At 39.6% G+C, this 12,042-nt stretch overlaps 2 protein-coding genes across 2 annotated transcripts; both read right to left on the bottom strand.

Moving 5' to 3' along the window:
• Positions 1-2,580: 2,580 nt before the first annotated feature.
• On the bottom strand, positions 2,581-3,108 carry LOC112171700 (G-type lectin S-receptor-like serine/threonine-protein kinase SD1-1). Its single transcript, XM_024308843.1, has one exon. The coding sequence runs from the start codon at positions 3,106-3,108 to the stop codon at positions 2,581-2,583; it is 528 nt and encodes a 175-aa protein (XP_024164611.1).
• A 5,362-nt stretch (positions 3,109-8,470) lies between these two features.
• LOC112171701 (G-type lectin S-receptor-like serine/threonine-protein kinase B120) lies at positions 8,471-12,033 on the bottom strand. The gene is made up of 7 exons (XM_040508365.1): positions 10,754-12,033; positions 10,484-10,594; positions 10,061-10,284; positions 9,745-9,958; positions 9,415-9,652; positions 9,074-9,224; positions 8,471-8,986 (listed from the first exon to the last, which is right to left on the bottom strand). Exons 1-7 carry the CDS (start codon positions 11,898-11,900, stop codon positions 8,678-8,680), a joined length of 2,394 nt encoding a protein of 797 aa, XP_040364299.1. The 5' UTR covers positions 11,901-12,033; the 3' UTR covers positions 8,471-8,677.
• Between the last annotated feature and the right edge of the window lie 9 nt (positions 12,034-12,042).

Here is a 12,042-nt window from a genome sequence, read left to right on the forward strand (position 1 = left end):
TTATCACTTTTCCAATGTGGGATCTTTCCTCTCCAACACGCCCCCTCACGTGCAACCTAGCTCTAGGTATGCACGTGGAATTAATTGACAAACCCGATTCCACATTGGAAATCGGGTCACAAGTCCCACATTAGAGACTTGACCAATCACATAACAATTCAAGGTTCAAGGCCCACATCGGACACTTGACAATAATCCAATCGGAAACTTCCAATAGCCAATTTAATGAACCCAAACTAGGTCCATGATTGGAGAGGAGATTGGTGAATCAATTAATGAATGAACCCATATCCAGGTCCATGATGACGAAGCAATTGGAGAGAGACCCGCTCTGATACCATGTTAAACAGCGACAAGCGTGTCCCGTGGCCCACCATTGTACCAATACTGTCCCAACTTAACCACCCGATAGGTGTTGGGTTTTAATTACAAAAGGCCTCGGTATAATTGGGTGAGATCCACCCACTTATAAGTTATATTTTATTTATCACTTTTCCAATGTGAGATCTTTCCTCTCCAACAAAAATGTGGGAAAGTGTTTGATGAAATGCCCAGAGATCAGAGATGGTAAAATATCGGAGTTCAAAATGCAAGTGTCCACTGGGCAAACAGTTAAACCACAGCCCACAGCACAGGTGGCACACATGCAAACATCTATTGCACTAAGCCCGCTATGCTTCTAAATATAGATTTATTGATCTAGTTATTGATCAATTACTCTCTGGTGCTGCAAAAACAGAAGTGCAACTGAAATTTACTTCCTGTCAAAGATACATAGGTATACATATTTGGGTGAAAATGTGTGTTTCCATTTACATTACATTACATTACAACTTTGATACAAGAAAAATGAAAGTTTACAAGGCCAGAAATATTGTTAATTGCAAAGCCTGGTGAATTCTAACATGCTACCTGCCATGTTCTTCTGAAATAGTTATGTCATTTTGAGAGTAGTATCTTTGCATACTTGAAGATGAATCTGCATCAGTCGAACTTAACTGCCTCAAAAATGCAGGTTCTTTAGGAAGAGGCAGAGCAAATGATTGATTGCTTAGAAGAGAAACAACATCCAACATGGTTGGTCGATCCATAGCTCTTTCTTGCACGCACAGAAGACCCATCTGTATGCATCTGATAACTTCACTGCTCGAACAAGAAGCACACAGTGTCGGATCCATTAACTCCATGCTGCTTCCTTTTTTCAACAAATGCCAAGCTTAAAATAATCCGAGTTCAAAAATATTAACTACAGATACATGTGCAGATGTGAAAAGTGACCGGATAGGTTCAAGGTTTCCTACTTTGCTGAGTAAGTTCAGGGTGTGATCAGCCTCAAAGAATGCAATGTTCTTCTCACCACTTATGATCTCTAATAAGATCACCCCAAAGCTAAAGACATCGGATTTTTCAGAAAAGAGGCCGCCCATTGCATACTCAGGAGACATGTAACCGTTAGCAATCAGAGGTTAATAGGCATTACGAAGTGAACAACAGATAAAATAATGCTATGTTAAAAATTAAGAAACCAAAAGAAATGAGCATGTACTTCTCAAGAAGTGTACATTTTTCTCTATGTTTACTTACAATGTACCAACAACCCAGTTTGTTTTTCCTCTGATGTCATTGTCCCTGAAAATTCTTGCCATTCCAAAATCAGAAATTTTTGGGTTCATGTCACTGTCCAGCAGAATATTGCTGGTCTTTAAATCGCGGTGAATGATCCTTAATCTAGAGTATTTGTGAAGGTATAGAAGACCTTGTGCAATACCTTCAATAATGTTAATACGCCTTCTCCAATCCGAAAGTACCTGTTTGGTTGAGTCTGTACTCTATTCATTAAACATGTGAACATAGCTAGATAATGAAACCAGAAAAGAAAGTACAAAAATAGGAAACATAGAGCATGAGCTTGAAAGATCATGGACAAACCAAAAATGAAGGAATCAAGACTTTTGTTGGGCATGTACTCATAAATCAGTATGCTTTCTTCTGCTTCAATGCAGCATCCCAGAAGCCTAACCAAATTCCTGTGTTGAAGCTTACAAATGACCGAGACTTCGTTTTGGAACTCTTTGGACCCTCGCCTGGAAATTTTTGACAACCGTTTCACTGCAATTTCCTGTCCTTCTACTAGCAACATACCCTGGTTAAATCCACAGGATATACAAAAGTTGAAGGTTAAGAAGACCTTGGCACTGCAAATTGCAAAATACAAAATGCAATATATGCAAAATGCAAAATGAAAATCTGATTATCAGATGTAAAGCAGGGAAGTGATGCTTGCCTTATAGACAGGCCCATATCCACGCACCCTCTCCAAGTTTATTAGCCTCTGCAAAGTAGTTTGTTGCCATATTTATGGTGGAAAAGCTAAAACAGGGCAATTCTTGATCCTTGTGTATGCCTAATTCGTTATTTGAACCTCTAACTTCATCATGATGGATTGTTGAAGAAAGGAATAATCTACCTCGATCAGAATTGATTATGGCTTCTTGTCGAGTTTGTTCTTCCGGTTAAATCAAGCAAACCAGACAAAGACTGCTTTTTATAAGGGAAATCATGGGAAAATCATTGATACTTTTATTCTAGTCTCATGTATACTAGTAAAAAATTTAAGAAAGTACTAATTGCATCAAGTAGCAGCAATTGCCATAGTATAGTTGACATCCTGGTTGGACCATTCTGAACTGAAGCAAATGCTGTACAAGAACAATTGTTCTTGCAGAAAGTTTCACAATCAGTAATCGCCATATTTACGGAACCAGTGCTATTAAATGTAGATGGCAGCAAACCATTCATCTGAAAAAAGCTATCACCATTGCCACAGTTAGAAGGTATTGAACTAAAGCATGTCCCAGTATTACCACCAGCCGAATCCTCACACAAAGCATGATTCAAAGAAGAGATCTTCCCATCTACCATAAAATACTGCTTCAGGTTTCCCATGTAACTCATCACAAACCACACAAGGTCATAAGTCTTACTGGTAGTAAAAGTGTAAACCGCTTCATTTGCATTGGACTGGAAGCTAAAATCGTACATATTCCCAGCAGACGAGTTCTCAAAAATAAACCTGATGCCATTTCCATTCCAGAAACCAATTTCCATTTTTGCTCCATCTTTTCGCCTAACCAAAAGCTTTGTGGTGTTGTTCCTATCAATCCTTAAAGTGAAGAGGCCAAGGTCTGGGTTTTGGGGGCTTGCCCAAGAGATAAGAATGTGAAAGCTTACCCGATGTTTAGGCCAAAGAACCCAAGTTCCATCCCAGGAAGATAAGTATCAGTCGGTATATCAAAACTTTGCCATATTTTAGTACCTGTATCTGTTTCCTTAAGGACAAAGTTACCGGTGTCAAGAAGTGTTGCACTTGTGTTAGCTGTGACTCTGGCAAGGCTCCCTGAGTTGACTATCAATTGTACTTGTCGACGGTCAGCGAGAACCAAATTTCCAGACAGGATTTGAAGCATTCCTGATGAATCCAATATAGGATTATCGCGATCAACCCAGACAACCTTGCTTGCATCGGCTCTCAACCAAATTCCCAGATAGTGATAGCCTGAAAAGCTTTCATTGAACAAGCCCAGCTCAAAAACTCCACCAGCTGAAACCAGGATTTGACCATCTCTCAATGTGTCTGAAGGTGTAAGAGTATCTGTTGCAACTTGCAAGAGATAAAAACGAAAAGAAGCTAAAGAATTATAATATCAAGCAAATTAGAGGAAGAAACGTACATGGCCATTACAGAGTTAGAGGTGCAAAGCTGATGCAAGCTAGTCTGGCCAGAGAAGACTAAGGCACTAAGAGGCTAGCTAGTTTTTCATTTTCCAATTAAATACAATATGCTTGCTGCATTCATTCATGGTAGGTTCCTTTAGTCAACAATTTACTGGTCTTATATTCTAAAAATGAAGACGTACAATAGTTCCTCAGGCAAGATGTACGTTTGATGATATTCCAGGGAACTGGCCGGTCAGAAATAATTGAGAATAAAAAACATATACGTACATCATTGAAAATCTTTGAACTCCTGGAGCTTAATGGTAAAGTGTTGAAAATATACAATTCGACCACTCTTTCTAGAGTACGTACCGGCTATCAGAACATATTATGCAGTAAAATCCAAGCGAGTCGACCATTGGAATAAACAACATGCATGTCAAACCACAATGGCCGGTTGTGAAACTAACTACTTAGCTGGAGATAAATAGAGCTTGTTTGTCCCTTTTAAAATAGAGATGTAAAGTCGATTAGCTTGAGAAGCATCGTTCAACTGTTCAAGTTTCATGTTTCAAGCATCTCCTTGTTTGCAATGAAACGTAATGAAAAAAGCATGCCCGATGAATCCACCAGGTGTTTGATGAGACAGATCTGGGTTCATTTGCGAGCGGGGTTGGTGGGTCTGGCTTATTTAGACGGGCTGACTCATATGCCCTGACTGAGGCCCAATTTCAACAGATTAGCCTCCATCGGGGCATTTTCTCTACCCCGACTCCCCGAGCCAATGTTCAAGTACCAGGCGCCATGGCGCTGAAGTAACCCATGGGTGGTAGGGTGGATTCGGTTTTATTCGGTTCAGTTTTTAGCCAAAACTGAGAATCATACCTAACTTGAACTGAGGTGGGGTTTGGTCAAAGTTAAGTTTTTTTAAAAAATTTTTAAATTTTAATTTTTTTTTTATGTATTTGTCCAAGATATATTTATTAGTTTTTTTTTTGTTTTTGCTTTCCTTTCTGAGTTTGTGACCCCCCTTCTACCCAAAAAAAAAAAAAAAACTTCAAGTTATCTCATAAATCAGAATACAATCCAAATCAATAGTTTAGTTCACATTTTAAATGGAGCTTGAAAATACAATTATTTTTACTCAATTGTGTTTAACAGTGTAAAAATTGTGTTTAACAATTCTTGGATTTGAATTCAACTGTAAAGAATGATGAGAGAGTTTTAGATTTAGTTTATTATTTTATACGTCAGATATAAATCTAAACAGCGTCTTTTTTTCTTTCTTTTTTTCAAATAAGGGATGTCAATCCATTAATTATAAAGCGTAAAACATTAATGACCCACCTGAACAACTTCATGAGTCATGAAAGAAATACCTGAAAAAATCTTAGATTATTCTAACATATATAATGCAACCTTAGAGTGGAAGCTCCAAGTAACAAGAGTAACCTGACACCACCAGACTAACTAGTTTTTCATTTTCCAAGTAAATACAATATGTCATACACTCATACTACACTGTCATTCATGGTACTATGGTAGGTTCCTTTAGTCAACTATTTACTGGTCTTATATTCTGAAAAAGGAAAGATATAAGTTCTAATTTTTATTTTTATTTTGAAAATAAGAGATCATAAATTAATAAAGAATAGTACAAAAATACTACTCCCAATAAACAATATAAGCTCCTAGTAGTCTATACTAACAAAATCAACTTGCCTCGTCGGCAAAAACTATTCTACCCAATCTTACTATGCCAAGCTCGCCATTATGGTACGAGATAGCTAGATACTTCTACAAAGACTTCTAGAGAAGTTTCCACTAGCATAGACATTATTCTAAACTGCAACTAAAAACTGATCAAGCCACTACTACCTCCTTACCCTTGGAGGCTTTAGGTGTACCCTTCTCAACTGGTAAAGTAAACTCTGGTAGCCCATTCACCAGTTTCTCTGTCTTCTTCGAATTCTTACTTTTCTTCATAGGTGAGGTTTTCACCACCTTGCAATCAACTTCCACTTTATTCTTAGCACCTCGAGGACGGCCACGCTTCTTCTTGCTCTCCTGTGAAGAATTCACAGCAACTGATCCCCTTGTTACATTATCCAAATTGGTTATACCAATCGTAAGACTAAGTCGTGGCTTCTTTGGCGAAACTCCATCATCCTCCATTCGTTTCCGTCTCGGCCCAGTAACTGAAGTCTTCGTAACCAACACCAACTCCCCATATGGAGGTTCTGGTTCTGGCCATCCCCACTGATTTCTAAGCCAGCTGCACTAGCCTCTCCTTCCCTCTCCGTTTCCACTGTCAAATGACCCCCATGACCATCATCCTCAACTACATATTTAGTGCCAGAGGTACCCTCCCTAGAAGGAAGAGGTATAAGAGCCCTCCACACTCTAGCCTTAGGAGTCGAGGCTGGCATGAAACGATTCAAACCGCCAATTCCCTCCCCACCTCCTTGCGCTTCGAACACCAATGAAGGTCCAGCTACCGGTTTGTCATCCGCTCTGGCCATAACCTGATCCAAATTTTTACAGGTTGGAGGCACCGCTTCCCTTAGAGCCTCATCCAGAGGTGGGCTTGAACACGGCAATCCCACATGGGTGAGCCTGCCACAATCGCTGCACCGCCCATACATATTTTCAAAGATGAATTCCAGATAAACATCTAGCCCATCCTCCACCGTGAAGCAACAGCGAAATACCACTGATTGCAACATATCAACTTCCACTCTAATCCGAATGTGACCCGCGTTGCACTCTGTCTTGTCCTTCGCAGGAAATGCCCTAGTGCACACCCCAGCCTACGGAGGCACCGATCAGAATGGAACGCCGGAGGAAGGCCCTTGATCTTCACCCAGAAAGCCAAAGAGTTCAATGGCACAGCCCCAATCTGCCTAACCCCATCATATGGCGCCAGAACCACCAGCGCACTGTGTTAGTATAGTGTTGGCATTCCTTCTTCACAAATCTCTACTCCTTAAGAAGCCCAAGGTTGCAGCCCAAGCCCATACATGTTTAAATACATTTGTTGTAGTTGACTTTGTTGTCTTGCTGTCAAAGACCCATGTGAAGACTAGAAGATCAGTTTTGCTGTCAGCTTCCCCATCTTAGCATAATTGTTTAATTGCAATTGTTTCTTTTGTGTGGCTGCCTTGCTCTCGAAAGCCAAAGACCATCTTTGAAGAATATAGTTCAATTACAACTTGCAACCTCATCTCAGTTTGCTGCCTTGTTGTCGTGGTTCCCAATCCCATCTCATATTGCTGTCTTGTCCAAGATCAAGCTAAAATCTTGAAGATCAAAAGAAGACCCATCTTCATCTTGGCTCCGGTAAGCTCATGCATGGCATCTCTTTCACAAAACCATGGGTTTTTCATGGGTTCCCTTCTAGTGTCAGTTTTGATTATGGAGCTTGAGTGTTTTGGGTTCTTGAATTGGTATTCCCAATTGAAATTAGGAGCATGGGTTTACATGGGCAATCTGAAATTATGGGTATGGGTTTACCTACTCCAATTGAGATTAAGGGGTTTTTTTTTTTAGTGAACCTACCTTCCTCTTGATACTCTATATATATGGGTTCTCTGTTCCTATTCGGCGATTGAAAATACTTTTGTGTTTCAGTCCCTTTGTTTATCAAGAGTTTATCTCTTTGGTTTTCTGCTTTTCAAAAATGTCTTGTTCCATGTTGAAAACAATTTGAAAAACACAAAACCATTCATGCATATTCATTTCTTGTATCCCATGAGTTCAGTTGGGTATTGCAAACATCAAAGGTGAAATCTCCAAGGACTTGCTGCGTTCATAGCTTGTTTCATAGTTGGGATTTCAAAGTGTATCACTTGTATAAACAATTAGCAAGGAGTTATTACCACAGCCTAGTGAGTCAGTCTAGAAAGGATTGCCGCGTCCAGTTCAATCCCTGTGTTGTAAACTTGTAATTTGTTTTTCTTTAGTGATTTGGTTTTGGTCTTTCAAGAGTAAAGACCACGCAGATGTTTCTCCCTCGATAGGGTGTTTACTGCATTAACAAAAATCTGTGTTCTTTAATGCTTTAGTTGGTTTGTTTGATTGTTCAATACATTCTGTTCAATATCAGCTCTCAGGATTGATCACCCTGTTGCAATCCCTGAGAAAGTTTTTGAACGAAAAAATTGGTTGTGAGCCTATTCACCCCCCTCTAGGCTCCCTCTAGGATCCACACACTGTTAAAGCCCTAGGGGCTGCCACGGAGAATTCTGTTCATATCCGACAGGTCCAACAAAATGAACAGGAACCTGTTATCATACTTCTGCACCATGTACCTGCCATTAAGTCTCCAGGCCCTTCTGAACATCCCTATGAAAGACCTTTTGTTGAACGCCCTAATAGTCATAAGCTTGCCAACCAAGTAAGTTTGCGATCTCCGCAAACCCTTGCCTCGCGGTGGCCTCAAATCCACCGGTCTTCGTCCATTAGCCGAACCTAGAGATACCGCCAGTCTTGCCGCCATCTCATCCACAGCGTCCATGATCACGACACTAAGCACAGAGAAACCTAAGGTTTTCTTCTTCGTACATAACTCGCTCTGGGCGGCTAGAGTTACTCTATTTCTCTGAAAGTCATAAGTTCTTCAAGCAAGAAGTTTGATGATATTCCAGGGAATTAGTCAAAAATAATAGAGAATAAAAAACATATCATTGAAAAGTTGTACAAGGACACTATATATATACAACTAAAAATATAGCTTATTAAATGTTGTATAAAGGTTCAAGGACACCTCTCTTACCATTTCTCCACTATGTAGGAGAGTGGAAACAATTGTACAATATACTACAATGTGCCCCTAATTACAATTGTATAAGGTGAAAAATGTGCATTTCCTTGTGCACTGCTTACAGCGTTTATACAAGTAAAATGAACTCTTTAGCGGCAACAATATTATGAACTACAAACCCTGGTGACTTCTAAGTTTCTACCTGCCACATTCTTCTGAAATTGTCATATCATTTTTAGAGTAATATCTTTGCCTACTGGAAGATGAATCTGCATCAGTGGAGCTTGAATGACTCAAAAATGCAGGTTCTTTGGGAAGAGGCAGAGCAAATGGCTGATTGCTTAGCATAGAAACAACATCCGACATGGTTGGTCGATCAATAGCTTTTTCTTGTACGCACAGAAGACCCATCTGTATGCATCTGATAACTTCACTGCTTGAACACGAAGCACGCAGTGTTGAATCCATTAACTCCATGCTGCTTCCTTCTTTCCACAAATGCCAAGCCTAGAACAATTAATCCGATTTCGAAATATTAGCTACAGATACATGCACATATGTAAAAAGTGACTGGATAAGTTCACGGTTGCTTACTTTGCTGAGTAAGTTCAGAGAGTGATCAGCCTCAAAGAATGCAATATTCTTCTCGCCGCTTATGATCTCTAATAAGATCACCCCAAAGCTAAAGACATCGGATTTTTCAGAAAAGAGACCGCCCATTGCGTACTCAGGAGACATATAACCACTAGAAATCAGAGGCCAATGCATTACAAGATGAACAACAGATAAAATCATGCTTTATATACCATATTCAATATTCAAAGTTGGAAGTCATCATTTCAATTTGATATTTGCAATGTGATGAATAAATGTGGTACAAATATCTTATTAAGGAACATCTCGAGAAGTGTATATTTTTCTATATATATACTTACAATGTACCAACAACCCGGTTTGTTTTTCCTCTAATGTCATTGTCCCTGAAAATTCTTGCCATGCCAAAATCAGAAATCTTGGGGTTCATGTCACCGTCCAGCAGAATATTGCTGGCCTTTAAATCACGGTGAATGATCCTTAATCTCGAGTATTTGTGAAGATATAGAAGACCTTGTGCAATCCCTTCAATAATGTTAACACGCCTTCTCCAATCCAAAAGTACCTGTTTGGTTGAGTCTGCACTGTGAACATAGATAACTAACCTTGCAACAGAGTATTTAAAATAAGAAACAGAGTGTAGCTAACAGCTTAAAAGATTATGGACCAACCAAAAATGAAGAAATCTAGACTTTTGTTGGGCATGTACTCGTAAATCAGTATGCTTTCTTCTGCTTCAATGCAGCATCCCAGAAGCCTAACCAAGTTTCTATGTTGAAGCTTACAAATCAGTGAGACTTCGTTTTTGAACTCCCTCAACCCTTGCCTGGAAATCTTGGACAGCCTTTTCACTGCAATTTCATGTCCTTCAACTAGCAACTTGCCCTGTTTAACTCAGTAGGATATACAAAGATGTAGAAGGTTAAGAAGATGTTGGCAATGCCAAAATTAAAAATCATAGATGTAAAGCAGGGAACCGATTCTTGCCTTATAGACAGGCCCATATCCACCTTCTCCAAGTTTATTAGAATCTGCAAAGTAATTTGTTGCCTTCTTTATGGTGGCAAAACTAAAAAGGGGCAATTCTTTATCCTTGTGTATGCCTAGTTCCATGTTATTCACACCTCCAACTTCATGGTGATGAAATGGCAACGCATGGAACAATCTCACTTGATCAGAATTGAAAATGGCTTCTTGTTGAGTTTGTTCTTCTGTTTAAATTAAGTAAACAAGGGTGAGACCTGCCTTCTTGATGAGGAAAATCAGGGCAAAAAAATTATTAAGACATTCTATTATTCTCATACCACTCTAATGAAAGCACTCTTTGCATACAGTAGCACTGCCACAATTTTTTTTCTTACACAATAACATTTAGCAATGTAGTCAAGCCAATGACAAACAAACTCTAACCTTTCAGTCGCTTTCTCCAGCACAGGTAGCAGGTGAAGAAGATTGGAATAAGAACCAAGAGAGAAGCTACAGGAATCGCCACAGCCAACCTGAGTTTCCACTTCTTAGCATCTAGACAGACAAGACCACCATTCATATATAAGTTTAATAACATCTCTTGTTGTCTTGAACAAAAGTTAACAAAACCATACTTTATTAATCGAGTAATAACAATAGGAAAGCATTGCATACAAATGCAGTATTATTTTAGTTGGGTTAATTTGGACTCACCACTTGGAGCACCACCCCGGATGTAAATAAGCCCTGCCCCCTTCTCTATGTTCTTCAATAAATCCTGTTTACTCCCATAGTAAAGTTGACATCCTGGTTGACCATTCTGAACTGAAGCGAACGCGGTACAAGAACAATTGTTCTTGCAGAAAGTTTCACAATCAGTAATCACCATATTTAGGGAACCTGTAGTATTAGATGTAGATGGCAGCAAACCATTAGCCTGAGAAAAGTCAGCACCATCTTTACAGTTAGAAGGTATTGTACTAGAACACGTCCGAGTACTACCACCGGCTGACGCCTCACACAAAGCATGACTCACAGACGAGATCTTCCCATCCACCATAAAATATTGGTCCAGGTTTCCAGTGTAATTCATCACAAACCACACAAGGTCATAATTCTTACTGGTAGTAAAAGTGTAGAATGCTTCGGTTGCATTGGACTGGAAGCTAAAATTGTACATAGTGGCAGTTGAATTTTCAAATATAAACCGGATGCCATTTCCATCCCAGAAACTGATTTCTATTTTCTCTCCATTATTTCCTCGCTGAACTGAAAGCTTTCTGGTGTCGTTGCTATTAATGCTTAAGGTGAAGATGCCACGAGCTGGGTTTTGGGGGCTTGCCCAAGAAACAATACTGTGAAATATGTTTCGGCCAAACAACCCAAGTTTCATCCCAGGAAGATAAGTATCACTCGGTATATCAAAACTTTGCCATATAGTATTACCTGTATCTGCTTCCTTGAGGACAAAATTTCCAGTATCAAGAAGTGTTGCACTTGCGTTAGCAGTTGTGGCCGTGGCAAGACTTCCTGTGTTGACTATCAATTGCACTTGTCGACGGTCTGTGAGAACCAAATTTCCTGACAGGATTTGAAGCATGCCTGATGAATCCAATATGGGAGTATCGCGATCAACCCAGACAACCTTGCTTGCATCAGCTCTCAACCAAATTCCCAGATAGTGATAGCCTGAAAAGCTTTCAGCGAAGAAGCCAAGCTCAAAAACTCCACCAGCTGAAACCAGGATTTGACCATCTCTCAACGTGTCTGAAGGTGTAAGAGTATCTGTTGCACGAGATGAAAACGAAAGAAAGCTAAAGAATGATGATATCAAGCAAATTAGAGGAAGAAACATGGCCATTACAGAGACAGTGTTGCAAAGCTGATGCAAGCTAGTCTGGCCAGAGAAGACTAAGAGCCTAGCTAGTCTTGCTGCATTTCATTCATGGCAGGTTACTTTAGTCAACTATTTACTGCTCTTATTCTGAAAAAGAAAAGACACA

This window comes from Rosa chinensis, chromosome 6 (assembly GCF_002994745.2).
Source record: "Rosa chinensis cultivar Old Blush chromosome 6, RchiOBHm-V2, whole genome shotgun sequence".
NCBI lineage: Eukaryota > Viridiplantae > Streptophyta > Magnoliopsida > Rosales > Rosaceae > Rosa > Rosa chinensis.